The sequence below is a fragment of the Myxocyprinus asiaticus genome, chromosome 50 (assembly GCF_019703515.2).
Source record: "Myxocyprinus asiaticus isolate MX2 ecotype Aquarium Trade chromosome 50, UBuf_Myxa_2, whole genome shotgun sequence".
NCBI classification, from domain to species: Eukaryota; Metazoa; Chordata; class Actinopteri; order Cypriniformes; family Catostomidae; genus Myxocyprinus; species Myxocyprinus asiaticus.
In genome coordinates, this window is record NC_059393.1 from 20,243,470 (window position 1) to 20,262,619 (window position 19,150).

At 38.5% G+C, this 19,150-nt stretch overlaps 1 protein-coding gene across 1 annotated transcript; it reads right to left on the reverse strand.

Moving 5' to 3' along the window:
- Window positions 1-2,384: 2,384 nt before the first annotated feature.
- LOC127438787 (cobalamin trafficking protein CblD-like) lies at window positions 2,385-14,210 on the reverse strand. Its single transcript, XM_051694638.1, has 8 exons — window positions 14,131-14,210; window positions 13,656-13,697; window positions 13,416-13,560; window positions 13,110-13,327; window positions 9,783-9,891; window positions 9,578-9,699; window positions 3,495-3,581; window positions 2,385-3,045 (listed from the first exon to the last, which is right to left on the reverse strand). Exons 2-8 carry the CDS (start codon window positions 13,662-13,664, stop codon window positions 2,836-2,838), a joined length of 900 nt encoding a protein of 299 aa, XP_051550598.1. The 5' UTR covers window positions 13,665-13,697; window positions 14,131-14,210; the 3' UTR covers window positions 2,385-2,835.
- Between the last annotated feature and the right edge of the window lie 4,940 nt (window positions 14,211-19,150).

Below are 19,150 nucleotides of genomic sequence, written 5' to 3' on the forward strand. Positions count from 1 at the left end.
CGATGTGTGTTGTGAAAAGCGCTATACAAATAAAAATGACAATCTATTAATTAATTTGTTAATTTATTATTGATTGTATTATGTCCGATTGTGTTGAGCTTATTTAAATATATATATATATATATATATATATTAATAGCATTTAAAAGAAAAGTGGGGAAGAATATTGTTTTCTAATTTTCTTTTTATTTACTTGTTCATTTATTTATTTATTAATTCATGTATTATTGTTTGTATTTTGTCTGATTGTGTTGATCTTATTTAAAATAATTTACATATTATTATTTTTATTCATTACTGTTGATTGGATTATCATAGAATGTGTTGTACTTATTTAAAATAATTAAAAAATGTATAAGCAAATCACATATACATTTTCATAAATGGTCAACATACACTATATTGCCAAAAGTATTCGCTCACCTGCCTTTAGACGCATATGAACTTAAGTGACATCCCATTCTTAATCCATAGGGTTTAATATGACGTCGGCCCACCTTTTGCAGCTATAACAGCTTCAACTATTCTGGGAAGGCTTTCCACAAGGTTTAGGAGTGTGTTTATGGGAATTTTTGACCATTCTTCCAGAAGCGCATTTGTGAGGTCAGACACTGATGTTGGACGAGAAGGCCTGGCTCGCAGTCTTCGCTCTAATTCATCCCAAAGGTGCTCTATCGGGTTGAGGTCAGGACTCTGTGCAGGCCAGTCAAGTTCTTCCACACCAAACTCGCTCATCCATGTCTTTATGGACCTTGCTTTGCGCACTGGTGCGCAGTCATGTTGGAACAGGAAGGGGCCATCCCCAAACTGTTCCCACAAAGTTGGGAGCATGGAATTGTCCAAAATCTCTTGGTATGCTGAAGCATTCAGAGTTCCTTTCACTGGAACTAAGGGGCCAAGCCCAGCTCCTGAAAAACAACCCCACAACATAATACCCCCTCCACCAAACTTCACAGTTGGCACAATGCAGTCAGACAAGTACCGTTCTCCTGGCAACCGCCAAACCCAGACTCGTCCATCAGATTGCCAGAAGGAGAAGCGTGATTCGTCACTCCAGAGAACGCGTCTCCACTGCTCTAGAGTCCAGTGACGGCGTGCTTTACACCACTGCATCCGACGCTTTGCATTGCACTTGGTGATGTATGGCTTGGATGCAGCTGCTCGGCCATGGAAACCCATTCCATGAAGCTCTCTACGCACTGTTCTTGAGCTAATCTGAAGGCCACATGAACTTTGGAGGTCTGTAGCGATTGACTCTGCAGAAAGTTGGCGACCTCTGCGCACTATGCGCCTCAGCATCCGCTGACCCCGCTCTGTCATTTTACGTGGCCTACCACTTCGTGGCTGAGTTGCTGTCATTCCCAATCGCTTCCACTTTGTTATAATACCACTGACAGTTGACTGTGGAATATTTAGTAGTGAGGAAATTTCACAACTGGACTTGTTGCACAGGTGGCATCCTATCACAGTACCACGCTGGAATTCACTGAGCTCCTGAGAGCGACCCATTCTTTCACAAATGTTTGTAGAAGCAGTCTCATGCCTAGGTGCTTCATTTTATACACCTGTGGCCATGGAAGTGATTGGAACACCTGAATTCAATTATTTGGATGGGTGAGCGAATACTTTTGGCAATATAGTGTATCTTGGGGTCATATTTACATACATTTTGTAAACATACTTCGCACTCCATACTTTACTGACTATCCACCTTTTTTCCTGAAAGCGGAAGCGTTTCACAATTCATAACGGAAGCCTGTTTTAGTTTTCCAGTCACCAGAGGTAACTGTAAATCCAAAACAATGAATTAATAATGTAAAAATTAATCCACATATTGCCACAAATGTTGTCGATTGAGCTAAATTTTTATTGAACCCGGAATATTCCCATAAAAACATTTTTGTGTAAATTCACTCTGTTCAATGCATTAAATTACATACGAATGGTTTACAAAAATAAAAAAAAATCCTTAAATTGATGCTTCCATTGTATATCAATTTATGTAAAACCATTGCGTACATGCTCGCTTTAAATTCAATGGTTCAATTTAAATTGTCACTTTAAATTCATGCATAAATTGTCTCATGCAATGCATAAATTGACATAAGAATGGTTTAAATAAATCATTTGAAAACCATTCTTACGTAAAGTCACGGTTTTGCAAATGATTTACATAGAAATTAGGTCAACTCATGTTTCACGAATGAGGCCCATTAACTCTACAAGTAATAAAATTGCTGTCAAGAGGATGTTGAAAGCGTGTATAAACCACTCTGTGCACTATATTTTCATAGTGACAGCCATTTACGTTGGTGTTTTTGCAGCATCATCGTAAAGCTTAAGGAACATGATGAGTTCTTTCATACTGGAGCTTCTACAAACTCTGAGTGAGACCAAAAACTTTATTCACAGTTCATCAAGAATTTCAGAAACACTGCAAGTCATAGCTAACCAAATTAATGTACATACATTTTTGCAGTTTGCGTAGAATCTAGATGATATTTTACCAACAGTACGTTCTCTCAAGTCAACACCAACGGTGTGAAGAAAAAAAAAAAAAGGCTGATATTTTTGTAAAGCACCATGTGATTTCAAACCTGGTTTAACATTTTCATGTATGTCTGAAATAGTTTGTATTACTGTGTGTTAGTTATACGACATTGCTAGTTTTAAGTGTTCACATTTTATAAATAAACTGCATTTGTGCTGTGCATTTTGGGAATCAGATCACAGCATTTACGCAACATCACAACTGGTAAGTTTCCATTCAAATCTCTCGAAATTAAGTGAAATTAAGAAACAGTTTGAGATACTGTGCAAATTTCAAAAGGTCTGTCAGTCCCCTTGCTCTGAAGCAATGAAGTGTCCTTGAAGTTTCTCCATGATCTGACTGTTGGAAGGTGCGTTAGTGATCAGTGTTAACACAAACGGTGTGTTTAAGACATGACGTATCACCGTACAGGATGCCAGGTCCTCGATGTGAAAGCCAGCATGACGGTGAACGTCTTCATGCAGGATAGAGTCCTGTGTCTGGTCTCCGAAAAACTGCAAGGGTAAATGTTTTAAACATGACCTTCCAGCTCAAATGCAAATGGTGTAGAAAAAAGTTTTGGGCCATTTTCCTTTAAATGCAGATTAATCTTACTGAATCTGAATTTGCACCTTTAAATATTCAGTTAAATAAATTTACATTAATTCAAAACATTACTTAGTGCAACAGGTACTAAGTATATCAATACTTTTACAGCATTTATTAATCTTGGTTAATATTAATTTCAATATATTTATACATTTCAAAGCTGTATAAAATTACATTGTGACAATGAACAATAATATATTTGTAAATTAATGTTAACTTAGATTGATAAACGCTGTAAAAAGTTCGTAATTCCTAATGCATTAACTAATGTTAATGAATTGAACCTTATTGTAAAGTGTTACCGAATATTCTTCAAACACACCACAGATGTTTTGACAGAGATGAAGGTACTTACAGCTTTCCCCGATAACGGGTCTATGAAATCTGCCCAATAGCCTCCTCTCCACAGCATGAAGCAGATTTCTTTAGCACCTCTGACAAACTGCAGCGAGACATCATATATTTTAGGTCAATCAAGTCCTCCACTAAATATATATATATATATACACATACACACACTCTCACCAATCACTTTATTAGGAACACCTGTACACCTACTTATTCATGCAATTATCTAATCAGCCAATCGTGTGGCAGCAGTGCAGTGCATAAAATCATGCAGATAAGGGTCAGGAGCTTCAGTTAATGTTCACATCAACCAACAGTATGGTGAAAAAATTTGATCTCAGTGATTTCAACCGTGGCATGATTGTTGGTGCCAGATGGGCTGGTTTGAGTATTTCTGTAACTGCTGATCTCCTGGGATTTTCACACACAACAGTCTTTAGAGTTTACTCAGAATGATGCCAAAAACATAAAACATCCAGTGAGCGGCAGTTCTGTGGATGGAAATGCCTTGTTGATGAGAGAGGTCAATAGAGAATGGCCAGACTGGTTTGAGCTGACAGAAAGGCTATGGTAACTCAGATGACCGCTCTGTACAATTGTAGTGAGCAGAACAGTATCTCAGAATGCACGTCGAACCTTGAGGCAGATGGGCTACAACAGTAGAAGACCATGTCGGGCACTTTATTAGGACCATAGTGTTCCTGATAAAGTATTTGGTGAGTATGCATAGGTCTATATATATATATACACACACACACACACAGTTGTGCTCAAAAGTTTGCATACCCTGGCAGAAATTGTGAAATTTTGGCATTGATTTTGAAAATATGACTGATCATGCAAAAAAATAAAAAATAAAAACTGTCTTTTATTTAAGGATAGTGATCACATGAAGCCATTTATTATCACATAGTTTTTTGGCTCCTTTTTAAATCATAATGATAACAGAAATCACCCAAATGGCCCTGATCAAAAGTTTACATTCCCTCGAATGTTTGGCCTTTTTACAGACACACAAGGTGACACACACAGGTTTAAATGGCAATTAAAGGTTAATTTCCTACACCTGTGGCTTTTTAAATTGCAATTAGTGTCTGTGTATAAATAGTCAATGAGTTTGTTAGCTCTCACGTAGAAGCACTGAGCAGGCTAGATACTGAGCCATGGGGAGCAGAAAAGAACTGTCAAAAGACCTGCGTAACAAGGTAATGGAACTTTATAAAGATGGAAAAGGATATAAAAAGATATCCAAAGCCATGAAAATGCCAGTCAGTACTGTTCAATCACTTATTTATTTTTTTTGTGGATTTTTCCCCTTTTCTCCCTAATTTGCAATGCCCAATTCACAATGTGCTTTTAAGTCCTCGTGGTTGCGCAGTGATTCGCCTCAATCCGGGTGGCGGAGGACGAATCTCAGTTGCCTCCGCGTCTGAGACCGTCAACCCGCGCATCTTATCACGTGGCTTGTTGAGCGCGTTGCCATAGAGACCTAGCACGTGTGGAGGCTTCATGCCATCCACCGCGGCAACCATGCTCAACTCACCATGCGCCCCACCAAGAACGAACCACATTATAGCGACCACGAGGAGGTTACCCCATGTGACTCCACCCTCCCTAGCAACTAGGCCAATTTGGTTGCATAGGAAGCCTGGCTGGAGTCACTCAGCACGCCCTAGGATTCGAACTAGTGAACTCCAGGGGTGGTAGCCAGCGTCTTTTACCACTGAGCTACCCAGGCCTCCTGTTCAATCACTTAAGAAGTGGAAAATTCGGGGATCTCTTGATACCAAGCCAAGGTCAGTTAGACCAAGAAAGATTTCAGCCACAACTGCTAGATGAATTGTTTGGGATACAAAGAAAAACCCACAGGTAACCTCAGGAGAAATACAGGCTGCTCTGGAAAAAGACGGTGTGGTTGTTTCAAGGAGCACAATATGACGATACTTGAACAAAATTTAGCTGCATGGTCGAGTTGCCAGAAAGAAGCCTTAATGCCACAAAAAACACATTGTCACGCCTCACAGCTTCTGGCACACTGTAATTTGGAGTGACGAGGCCAAAATAGAGCTTTATGGTCACAACCATAAGCGCTACATTTGGAGAGGGGTCAACAAGGCCTATAGTGAAATGAATACCATCCCCACTGTGAAGCATGGTGGTGGCTCACTGATGTTTTGGGGGTGTGTGAGCTCTAAAGTCACAGGGAATCTTGTGAAAATTGATGGCAAGATGAATGCAGGATGTTATCAGAAAATACTGGCAGACAATTTGCATTCTTCTGCATGAAAGCTGCGCATGGGACGCTCTTGGGTTTTCCAGCACAACAATGACCCTAAGCACAAGGCCAAGTTGACCCTCCAGTGGTTACAGCAGAAAAAGGTGAAGGTTCTGGAGTGGCCATCACAGTATCCTGACCTTAATATCATCGAGCCACTCTGGGGAGATCACAAACGTGCGGTTCATGCAAGACGACCAAAGACTATGCATGACCTGGAGGCATTTTGCCAAGACGAATGGGCAGCTATACCACCTGCAAGAATTTGGGGCCTCATAGACAACTATTACAAAAGACTGCATGCTGTCATTGATGCTAAAGGGGGCAATACACAGTATTAAGAACTAAGGGTATGCAGACTTTTGAACAGGCGTCATTTCATTTTTTTCTTTGTTGCCATGTTTTGTTTTATGATTGTGCCATTCTGTTATAACCAACAGTTGAATATGAATCCCATAATAAATAAATTTATTTTGCCTGCTCACCCATGTTTCCTTTAAAAATGTTACATATATTACCAATTCTCCAAGGGTATGCAAACTTCTGAGCACAACTGTGTATATACAAACACACACGTATACAGTGCATTCAGAAATTATTCAGACCGTTTCATTTTTTTTTTTTCACATTTGTTGCAGCCTTATGCTAAAATGCTTAAAATATATATATATATATATATATATATTACATCAATCTACACTCCATATCCCATAATGACAAAGCAAAAAACTGATTTTTGATAAATTTATAAAAAAAACTAAATAAAAATAAAAAACTGAAATATCACATTGACATAAGTATTCAGACCCTTAACTCAGTTCTTCATTGAAGCACATTTGGCAGTGATTACAGCTTCAAGACTTTTTGGGTATGATGTGACAAGCTTTGCACACCTGGATTTGGGGATTTTCTACCATTCTTCTGTGCAGATCCTCTCAAGCTCTGTCAGATTGGATGGGGACTGTCGGTGGCCAGCCATTTTCAGGTCTCCAGAGATGTTCGATTGGGTTCAGGTTTGGGCTCTAGCTGGTCCACTCAAGGACATTCACGGAGTTGTCCCTAAGCCACTCTTGTGTTGTCTTGGCTGTGTGCTTAGGGTCACTGTCCTGTTGGAAGGTGAAACTTCGGCCCAGTCTGAGGTCCTGAGCACTCTGGACCAGGTTTTCATTAAGGATATCTCTGTATTTTGCTGCGTTCAGCTTTCCTTCAACCCTGACCAGTCCACCAGTCCCTGCTGCTGAAAAACACCCCCACAGCATGATGCTATCACCACCATGCTTCACTGTTGGGATGGTATTACGCAGGTGATGAGCACTGCCTGGTTTCCTCCAGACATGACGCTTGGAACTGAGGCCAAACAGTTTAATCTTTGTTTCATCAGACCAGAGAATATTGTTTCTCACAGTCTGAGAGTCCTTTAGGTGCTTTTTTTTTGTGTCTTGCACTGAGGAGAGGCTTCCGTCTGGCCACTCTGCCATAAAGCCCAGATCAGTGGTGTGTTGCAGTGATGGTTGTCCTTCTGCAAGTTTCTTCCATCTCCACACATGATCTCTGGAGCTCAACCAGAGTGACCATCGAGTTCTTGGTCACCTCTCTTACCTAGGCCCTTCTCCCCTGATTGCTCAGTTTGGCCAGGCAGCCAGCTCTAGGAAGAGTCCTCTTTGTTCCACTTTTCTTCCATTTAAGAATTATGGAGGCCACTGTGCTCTTGAGAACCTTCAATGCAGCCAAATGTTTTTTGTAGCCTTCCCTCAGATCTGTACCTCGACACAATTCTGTCTCTGAGCTCTGCAGACAGTTTCTTTGACCTCATGGTTTGGTTTTTGCTCTGATATGCATTTTCAGCTTTGAGACCTTATATAGACAGGTGTGTGCCTTTCCAAATCATGTCCAATCAACTGAATTTGCCACAGGTGAACTCCAAAGTGTAAAAACATCTCAAAGAAATGGGATGCACCTAAGCTAAATTTCAAGTGTCATAGTAAAATGTCTGAATACTTGTCAATGTAATATTTCAGTTTTTCCTTTTTTATAAATTTTCAAAGTTATAAAAAATCTGGGTTTTGCTTTGTCATTATGAGGTATGGAGTGTAGATTGATTAAAGCATTTTAGCATAAATCTGCAACATATAAAATTAGAAAAAAATGAAGGGGTCTGAATACATTCTGAATGCACTGTATATAATAGCTCAGCTCACTATATTTTTTATATCTGCCATATTAATGTATATATAAATAGCTCACTAAGAAATAGTCTTCTGTAATAAATTCACAGCTTTAAAAATTATAGATCAGTGTTATTACGGTTAACGATAAACTATTAATTGAAATAAAAATAAACAAAATTTCATGACTCCAAAACTAACAATAAAGTAAAAATGACCACAATTTTATTAATTTTAGCTTTTGATACACAGTATATTATAAAATTTGAAATCTTTAAAACTTTCATTAAACATGAAAAAGCCACTAGATTGTGATTAACACTAGACGGCCATGACAAATATTACATTATCAACCATATTTAAATCAGTTAACGCATATTCAAATATCAGTTAACGCCTGAACTTTGGTAGCCTTAAAATGCTAAAACTAACTTAAAGCTGGGGGCCTGGGTAGCTCAGCGAGTAAAGACGCTGACTACCATCCCTGGAGTCACGAGTTCGAACCCAGGGCGTGCTGAGTGACTCCAGCCAGGTCTCCTAAACAACCAAATTGGCCCGGTTGCTAGGGAGAGTATAGTCACATGGGGTCACCTCCTCATGGTCCCTATAATGTGGTTCTCACTCTCAGTGGGGCGTGTGGTGAGTTGTGCATGGATGCCGCGGAGAATAGCGTGAAGTCTCCACACGCGCTATGTCCCGTGGTTACGCGCTCAACAAGCCACGTCATAAGATGCGTGGATTGATGTCTCAGATGCGGAGACAACTGAGATTTGTCCTCTGCCACACGGATTGAGGCGAGTCACCACAAGGACTTAGAGCGCATTGGGAATTGGGCATTCCAAATTGGGGAGGAAAAAAAATATATATATAAATAAAATAAAACTAACTTAAAGCCAACTAAACTAAAAAAGTCAGAGTGAAAACTAACAAAAATTAAACAAAATTTAAAGGACAAAAAAAAAAAAAAAAAAAAAAATGTAATTAATAGGGCCATCAATCAATTAAAAATTGTAAATCGAATTAATCACATTTAACTGGCTGAAAAAGGCACTCAAAGAGTTCAATTTATAATATACTTCATAATAAATATGATATTTATTTATAATAATATCAGATAATTCAAAGACATTACATAATTGCGGAAGACAAGTAAAGCATTGATTAGATTATACAAACAGTGGCTTCAGAAATCAATATATCCAATTGTTTGCTTTATTTCCATATCACTGACATGATAGTCCACACTAATCCATTTTTCAATTGAACTCATCAATCTGTCAGAGGCAGACTTGTTCTCAAAAGATGCAATCTTGCGTTCCATTTGTACACATTCGTTAGACTCTTTTGGTGCGTCCAAACTTTGGCTGCGTCGCGTTTCACTGGTTTTCATAGTCTCTAGCAGTAAACGCTGTGTCAAGTTAAATGTAGTTTACAACTTTTTAAAAGAAACACGTCTCGAGACTCCTTCACTCTGCTCTGTCCAGCTGACTATTTGCTGCCTGTACAGCTGGATCTGTGCTTACTGCCCCCTGCTAAAGAGACTCGCAATAACAAGGAGGTGGCACTTTAAGCTTGAAAATTCTTCAAAAGTTCTGTTTAGGCATATGTGCTGTGTGTCAGAATCCACTCATGTATAATGACAAAACTCACATTATCAAGCAGTTGTTTGTGGTCTCTGTCCAATTCCTCTGTATCCACCATTTCATTTCTCTGTGTTACCGTGACAACCGTGATGGGACTTGTAGGAAGTGCAGGGAAAAATAGTTCCAACTCTGTCCAAACAAAACAAAGACATTATTCTCAAAACTGTCAAAACAACTTTTAGATAAAGGTATTTTACAAAAATCTGCTTTACCTTTCTTTAGCAGCTCTGGGCAGGAATGCATGGAACATTCTACATTTGAGTGATTAAAATAGTGTTCTGCTTTGCTGACTCGCTGTGCCATGAGAGAAACTTCTTTACCCTGCACAACACATTAAGATTGAAGTCAGCAACTGTTATTTAAAAAAGAAGCACCTAAGCATTACATTTTTAACTAGGTGCAACACGTCAAGTAATTTTTTTCTGTCCTTGCTAAAATTGAAATCCAACACAAAGTGACCAAATTACAGCCAATCAGAACATGTTTGATGTTTAATGTACAGCTGTGTGGACCAATGAGATTCCACTGTAGGTGGAGCTACTCAGCTTGACGCAACTGACAAAATGTAAAAATGTGTCAAATGCCACTAGTAGTGGCTGGTTTGGACAAAAACTCTTTGGAAAAGATGTGATTTATACAACCCCAATTCCGAGAAAAGTTGGGACAGTACGGAAAATGCTAATAAAAACAAAAAGAAGTGGTTTGTAAATTCAGTTCACCCTGTGCTATATTGAAAGCATGACAACACATTATTTGAAGTTTTACCTTGTGCAACTTTTACCAAAAAGTTGGGACAGTCAAGTGTTTACTACTGTGTAACTTCACCATTTCTTCTAATAACACTTAAGCGTTTGGGCACTGAAGACACAAGTTTAAGTTTACGAAGCAGGATTTTCCTCCATTCATCCATTATGCAGGTCTTCAGCTGCTCAACTGTACGGGGCCTTTGTTGGCATATTGTGTGCTTCATAATGCACCAGACATTCTCAGTTGAAGACAGGTCAGGACTTTCAGCAACACCATTCGCTGCTGAATGTTAAGACTTTTCTATGCAAAGGAGAAGCCATACATCAACACTGTCCAGAAGCGCTGCAGACTTCTCTGGGCTCGGTCTCATCTGTGATGGAAAGTAGAACAGTGAAATCGTGTTTTGCGGTCCGACAAGTCCACATTTCAAAAAGTTTTTGGGAAAAAAACAGCAGTCGTGTTCTCCAGGCCAAAGAGGAAAAGGACCATCCAAGTTGTTAACAGCGCCAGGTTGAAAATCCAGTGCCTAGCATGGAATGGGTAACTTAAACATCTGTAAGGGCAACATTTACTACTATCCAGATGCTGTCTTTTCCAGGGACGTCCCTGCATTTTCCAGCAAGACAACACCAAACCACATTCTGCCCGGATTACAAGTGCATGGCTGTGTAAGCATAGAGTGCTAGATTACATTTTACAGTTACATTTAGAATTGATTTTAAGGTACTATTAGTAGTTTATAAATCACTCAATGACCTAGGACCTAAATACACTGTAGATATGCTTGTTGAATATAAACCTAACAGACCTCACAGATCATCAGAATCAAGTCAGTTAGAAATACCAAGGGTTCAGTCAAAACAAGGTGAAACAGCATTTAGCTATTATGCCACCTGCAGCTGGAACCAGGTTCCAGAAGAGGTCAGGTGTGCCCCAACAGTAGCCACATTTAAATCCAGACTGAAAACACATCTGTTTTGTGGTGCAGTTATTGACTGAACACTGCGATCCACTGCATCAATTTATCTCTGTACACTTTTCCTTTTTTAAATAATTGTAATAATTTTTAAATACATTTTATTACTTTTTATTCTCATTCATTGTTAAATTGTTTTTAAAATAGATTTTTACGTATCTTGTATTTTCTATATGTAAAGCACATTGAATTACCATTGTGTATGAAATGTGCTATTTAAAGGAGTCATGAAATGCTATTTTTTAATAATTTTATTATCTTCCCTGAGGTCCACTGATAACGTCAGTAAAGTCTGTCCATCTAACTGAAATGCTTGGTTTTGGCCTCAACGTCTCCTTTAAACTTCAATGTGAACAGCCACTGTTCTGACTGGCCAACATCATGCAGCCCCTCAAATACAGCCATATTTAAAACTCAATCAGAAGAGAATATACAAGCTCTCCACAACATTATAAAACTACATTTCAGGGTTTACACACAGCACACATCCAACACATTGCATCCAAATATTTTAAACTTCACTTAAGCACATCAGCACCATAACTATCAAACAGTCATGACATTTGAAATATTCATGAATAAAACTGTTTACTCAGTTTTGCTGACAAGTCCAAGTGTTTTTAACTGCCCCTTTCTTTAATAACAATTCCTTTGCAAAGCTTGAACTGTATTTTGACTGGTTCACATGCAATCCACGCTAATATTAGTCGCATATACACAGTCGCATATACATGGTAAAACATGGAGGCGCAGATCGCCAGAAATGCATCCAAATGGTCAAAGACGTCCAGCTAATGCTTGTTTACATACACCAACAATTAAAAATATCACAGATGGGCATAATAACAGCAAGACGCAGAGCAGCTAAATGAAGCCAAACGGAGTCTCCTTTTCTGAGTTGTAACTCACACCGCGTCTTTTAAAAGCAGCACGATAAACATGGCAATGGTCAAAGACGTCTGTGAAATGCATGTTATATATACAAAAAACTTCACAATAGTCCAGATGGGTCTCCTTTTGGTGTTCAAGAATAGTTGGTAACACTAGGCCCGTCTTTTTCTCTCTCTCTATTTACGATACAAACTGAATGCCAGTGGGAGGGGCCAAGGGTGTGATGACGTGTTGTGGGGCGTGTAAATACGACTGTACAATGTCTTGTGGCGTCACAAACACACAGTTTTCAAAATGAGACATTTCAATAGAGTGGGAAACGTAAATGCTCTTTTTAGAATGGGGAGCAAGTTTTGAGTTCTAACATTTAGAGTATTTCTTTAGTACAGTTACCTACTACATGTCTAAATATCAAGGAAAATTTGATTTTCCATTTCATGGAAATTTCCTTTAAATAAACTTAAACATTCTCCAATTGAAAATGTGTGGTGCATTATGAAGTGCAAAATTTGGCAATGAAGGCCCCGTATCACTGCGCAGCTGAAGGCCTGCTTTATGAATGAATGGGGGAAAAATCTGCTTGATACATTTTTAAACTTGTGTCTTCAGTGCCCAAATGCTTCATAAGTGTTATTAGAAGAAATGGTGATGTTACACAGTGGTAAACACTCGACTGTCCCTACTTCTTTGGAGCATGTTGCTATCATCTGATTTGAAATGAGTGTAAAAAAAAAACAAGGTAAAACATCAAATAATGTGTTGTTGTCATGCTTACAATATGGCAGAGGGTGAATAGAATTTACAAATCACTCCTTTTTGTTTTTATTAGCATTTTCCATACGGTCCACACTTGTTTGGAAGTGAGGTTGTAAGTTAAAACACTTTTTTTTAATTATTATTGAAGAACTAAAGAAGTGGTTGTTACCTGATATTCATTAACAAACTGGGCGAGTATAAACTCGTGCCGCTCCATGCTGGATGGGGCAGACAGAACGTCCGGGATGGTCCAATGTACTGGCCCTTTCTTCTGTAACCATGTGCCCTTAAGATGACAGTCGAAGCCCACGTTGCCCGGCAACTGGAAGCGCTGGTCTTGAGGCCCAAATGGACCCATCATTTCGTCTGGCCAAACTGTTCTAGGACCTGTAAGAGAATTTAATCCAACACGTTTATCTAGTTTTGCTCAGTCCAAAGCTGGGTAAAAATGTCAGACGTTTTAACAATTACACACCTGAGTCTTGGGATGGTAAAGCTATATAAGGCTCATCTGAACCAGATGAACCAGCTGCTGAAAATCCTCTCAACATTGCCATTCTCTGAGCCAGTGCGTGAACCGCAAATGACCGGCTCACCTGTCTGGCCCTCCTGCAGAGCACCTGTAGAGTTCAACAAAGAGAAACAGGGTTACAACAGCACTGCAAACACATGAAAGATCTGAAATGAAGAACTGAAGGATCAATTGAATACTCACACTCGCCATACTGGTGTAGACGGGTCCACTTCACTTTATCCTCTAAAGAACATATATGTCATCAGTTATAGGATTCTGGTACATTAAATGTCGTAAAAAATTTAAATAAGGATAAACAGAACAATTGAGCCCATTGCAGTTACTACATACATAAAACATCTGTAACATGCAATTGCGTTTTAATACATCGTGCCATGGAAGATGTTGATTTTGTTCTTGTGTACACTAGAAATCTATTCTGAAGCATGTTAATATTGACAGACAGCTCAACACAAACACACACTGTCTGCTGTTATGATCATATCACTGTCACTTCAAACACACTTTAAACACAAATAACGTGCGATTTTATAGTCAAATTGTCAACGACGCGCTCTTCTCGTACTACAGATGTATATGGCACAGGTTTACAGGTGATGTGTGTTTATTTTACAGTATTTTTGAGGTAAAGGACAGTGTGTTCTCAGTCACTCACCCTGTTTGTCTTCTCCAGAGTCTGCTGATCACGTCAGCACGCTGAGAAACGTGACTTGTGACGTAATGATGGAGCGACGCACAGGACAAGCGACGCGATGAATAAATAAATACAATAATGAAAAATATTAAATATATGATAAATATAAAACTAAAGAAAACCTAAAAATAATACACTAAATCTAAAAGAAGAATGAAATAAAATAAATACAAAAGCTAAGCAAAACAAAAGACAAAGCGTGGCAAAAGAAAACAAATAACAAAAACAACAATATAAAATTAAAATCAAACAAAATAAAAGACTAAATTAAGCATGGCAAAATCAAACAGGCTACAATAAAACAAATATAAAAGTAAAGCAAAAAAAAAAAAAAATGTAAAAATTAAATCGCAAAACTAATCAAATCAAAACAAACTCAAGCAAACTAAGAAAAACTTAACTGGCCTAACCATCTGCAATCAGCAACTATATTAGGTAATAGCGTGATAAAATTGTCTAATATTAAAATGAGTTTTTACTAATATATTTTAACGAGTAGGCATGTAAATAAGCAACATTTTCATATAAATCAGTGTATTTCCACTATTAATTTAGTTCGCAAACGCGCAATTAATATCGCTCGCGGTGTTTCATATCTTGCTCATTTGAATAAAATTGTCTAATATTTAAATTATTAGAATGTAATATATTTTAACGAGTACGCCAGGTAAATAATCAACATTTCCATATAAATCCATATATTAAAACTCTAAATATCATTCGTAAATGATAAACTAAAATCTTTGCAGTGTATCATAATTTACTCTAATTTGAATAAAGATAGACCTTTTCACAGACTGTGATGACGCGTTTCCGCCTTATTTATCTAGCAAAAGTTTTATATTATATTTTTCTAAAATATTGAATGTAAATTTATAAGATTATGCTTTGTGTTATATTACCTTGGAATTTATTAAAACAAATATTAATAATAATAATAATAATCACAGCTGTGATGAGGCTTCTGATACAGCTGCTTATGTAGTGACATGCTGTGTCCCAAACAACACACTATACACTATGCACTTATATATAATAAATATAATTTGCATTCAGCTATGTAATGTATGCATTTCCAAAGTGTAGTATGGTCCCAAATGGAACACTTAACGGTTTTTTACTACACAGAAGCGTTTGCCGTTTAACAGCTGACGGAAGTGACGTTTCAAACTCAAGCATTGTGTTGCTGCTAGATTTAGTGTGCTATCCAGTAACTCCGCCCCTTCCGCTATGTAAGGCAAGCCACGTGAGCTGAGAGCACGAAGTGTCCAACCTTCCACACTCCATTTTGACGGTTATAAAAGTGCATCATCCGGGTACTAGTAGTACACTTCTTTTTGTCGCATTTTCATTGTAAACATACTACTCACACTACTTACACTTCGAAATGACATAAAATAGTGCAGAAGTGTGCGGTTTGGGATGCACCTAGAGTAAATTTGACATCATGTCTCATCTGACTCTTAATCGACCACTCTCTATTTTTTTTCCTCTTCTGGAAAGTTGTGGAAAAGTAATAGTGGATTTTTTATTTTGCTGTTGGAGCAAATGGGTAAGCGAAAATCATATTTGCCGTGGTCTCCCATTCAAAGCTACAGAAGTTTACACTGCAATCATTTACTTCCGCGTTCCAAAACCCGGAAGTGTGTAAAAGGGCTATTCCTCACAACGGTCACGTGTACTATATTTTTGTTCATTTTATTAAATTGAGAATAGTAGTACAGAAGTATCATGGCCTACTACAGTTTTCTTTTCTCCCCCAAAACATAAATTCTACTTCAATTCCCCCAATATTCAAGCTTCTTGAATACACAGTTTTAGCATGCAACCATGCATATGGGCACTATGAAAAAAATGTAAAGCTCTAGTGACGATCAGTCACTGCGAAATCGCATTGGCCGATTGCGTCATGACTTTCCACATGCGTTGACAGATAGTGTCCACTAGGTGTCAGCAAAAGCCAAGAAAAGTTACTTGTTGGACGCTATAGCAGAAACATACAGTGATTGGAATTTGGATGGCTCAAAATAATCCGAGACCTAAACAGCAGGAAATGACAGCAAAGATCATGAGAGAGAAAAGAGAGGTTGTAGTGTTATAAAAGAGCAGAGCCTGTCAAATGAGGCAGTGTGGCTGCATAGGAAGGTTAGACAGGGCGAATGTGTCAGCAGGCTGAAATGGCCTGTTTGAACGGGCAGGGTAGTCCCTTAAAGACTGTGTGTAAATCTGACCAATGTGTCCTTAGATTAGAAGAGAGCTGAAATGAAGTGAGGTTTTGGCCAGAAGCACTCTCCCACTCTCTCTCTGTTTTTCAATTTCACTTTTTTGTCCTGACAGATATTTGTACATTTTGTGATATTTGAAACAGGGCCGGTACTTTGCAATCTTTGGTGGGGCACTTGCACCATGTTTGGGGGTGGGGGGCAACGTTTATCATTTCACTGTCGGTCTGGTTTCACTGTCCCTTAGACCCGGCCATGCATGGAAACTCAAAATATAGCTACAGTGTAATCGATAAAGAAGGGCAGGGAAACGAAAATGAAAATAATAAATATAATGAAAAAAATATTATAAATAAAATTACATAATAAAATATCAGTGAACAGTTTCTCTGCATCATTGCACTCCCACACTTGCATCTGCATCACCAGCATCCACCATCTGGTGCATTCAGGCCGGACGAGAGAACGAACAGGTCAGCGGCTCTCTGCGACGGGTGGGTCGCATGGGAGCACTTCCAGCGGCATGACCATCTCTCAGCCCTGCAAGGTCAACCCAAGCTCATGAAGATATTTCAAGTTCTATCGTGAAATTCCAGTCTTTAGAAACGGCATAGTGATTAACAAAACTATGTAGCGCTCCAACAGTCACCCAATGCAAATGACTCAAAATGGATTTGCTAAGTGTTTGTTAAAGGCACTTACAATGCAAGCGAATGGGGCCAATCTGTAAATGTTAAAATACTCAGTTTCAAAAGTATAGCCACAAGACGTAAACAATGTGTGTGTTAATAACATGATTTCAGTGCGATAAATTTGCTTACTAACCTTTTCTGTGAGAAGTTATATCCAATTTTTGAACTTCATTGCCATGACAACGTAACGCCGTAAACCCTGAAACGACCGTAAAAACGATGAAGTGCTGTTTTTTATTTGTTATTATAAGCTTTAAATTTCCTAGTAACCATGCCGTGTCTAAGAGGGGGGCTGGGGAGGCATTGCCCCCCTAGATTTTCCTAGTACATCTGATACCCCACGGAGCAACGACAAAACACGATCAAGGGGGACCAACTTAAGCGAAATTCTCAAGGAGCACCAGTTGCCCACCCTAAAGATCAAAATGCCCCCAAAATCACATCCTAGAACCACCCATGCTTTACACCCTCCAAAAATTGACCACGTTCACTTCCATTATAAATGTTTCACTGTAACCTTGATTTTTGATCATTTTTTTTTAAAAGGAGGGAAGAGTCGAAATATTTTGTGGTAATCAAAATTACGCCACAAATGTTGTCAATTGAGCTTAACTCATTTTGAACCCAGAATATTCCTTTACTCACTCGACTACGAAAACTTAGACTGGGAGGTGAATGGTACCATGAACAATGCAACATTTGACATCTACATAACAATACAACAACATTTAAAGCTGAAGTGTGTAATTTCTGAACAACAAAAACAAATTCCCAGTTTTTTTTTTTTTTTTTTTTGCTCTGTCAAGTCTAGGAGCACAGCGACCCCTTCCCAAATGAACGCAATTTTTTTGATATTAATAAAAGCACATACCACCAATATAAGCACATACAATTCTCACAAGCAGAGATAGTCACAAGTACACCGATGCCCTAATATTTCTGAGCTGAAATATGAGTGAGATCATAAACAGGGACGTGTTGAATTCTAATTCACAGACATCGCCTGCCATGCTTGAGTCTCACGACGCGGGATCAGTGTTATTCAAATCCTAATCGTGAGCTGAATCTTAATTACTCTGCATTTGTCTGCGGCAGATATTAACCTGAATATGACTTTATCTTCCTGCACATCAAACTGGAAACTGCCATACGGGGTCTGAAGGACAATATAAAATGGTCAACATATTTAGCGTGCTTTCTTGGGCATTGTACAAAAAAATACAGATAGATTAACAAGAAGTAGCTAAACAAATAATGTGACGAGTTAAATAACCCCTTACAAAAAAATCTAGAGTTTCAGAAATTCGCCACTCTTTACTTTCACATGCAAATTAGCTTGTTATTCGGCAGAAATGTATGCCAGAAGTTTGCAAATCTTTGGCGGTTGTGGTGAACCAACAATGAAGAATTTGCCGCAAAGCTCATTTGCATGTGAAAATGACTGAGTGGCGAATTTGCGGCAAGTTTGTGGCAACTCTAGATTTTCTGTAAGGGATTTTAAGTCAACATGAAATCAAAATGTACCCTTTTTCCTTTATTAATACACTTCTTATTATGAACAATTCAACTGTGCAGGTTTTCAGAAAGAAAAAATGTTGTCTAAAAACTTGCTCCGCTTCTGCTACAACTTTCCTTTTTTATATTTCCTTCCAAAAGAGGATCCAAATGTCACAGACTGTCAATAAAAATACAAAGCTGCATAGTTTTCAGAGTTGCAGGAATGTGGCTTAGATGATGTATTGTTATTTGTAATTTAATATTTATGAGAAACATACGCTCTAGAGCGTGACATCATCTCCTGTTGCCAACATTCGTTGCAGAGTCCAAAGTAATTTTGTATTCTCAAAGACTAGTGTGAACACACTTTCATTACGGACGTAAATGAGGTTTTACAAGCACCATTTCATGTTGACTTTAACATCCATCCGAATGTCTGCAGCGCATCTTCACTCCTCATCTTCTAATTTCAGCCTCATTACCCTAGAAAAATGGGCCGATGGACTGATTTCACAACAGAACCGGAGTGTAATTTGAGGTCACTCTGGCAGTTGGCTTTCTGGTGTAGGG

Excerpts from the sequence above, each read along its gene's own strand:
- LOC127438787 (XM_051694638.1), bottom strand. Across the intron at positions 9,892-13,109 it reads AGTTTGTTAATGAATATCAG|GGTAAAGAAGTTTCTCTCAT; the intron begins GTAACAACCACT and ends TGTGTTGTGCAG. Across the intron at positions 9,700-9,782 it reads CCCAGAGCTGCTAAAGAAAG|AGTTGGAACTATTTTTCCCT; the intron begins GTAAAGCAGATT and ends TTGTTTGGACAG.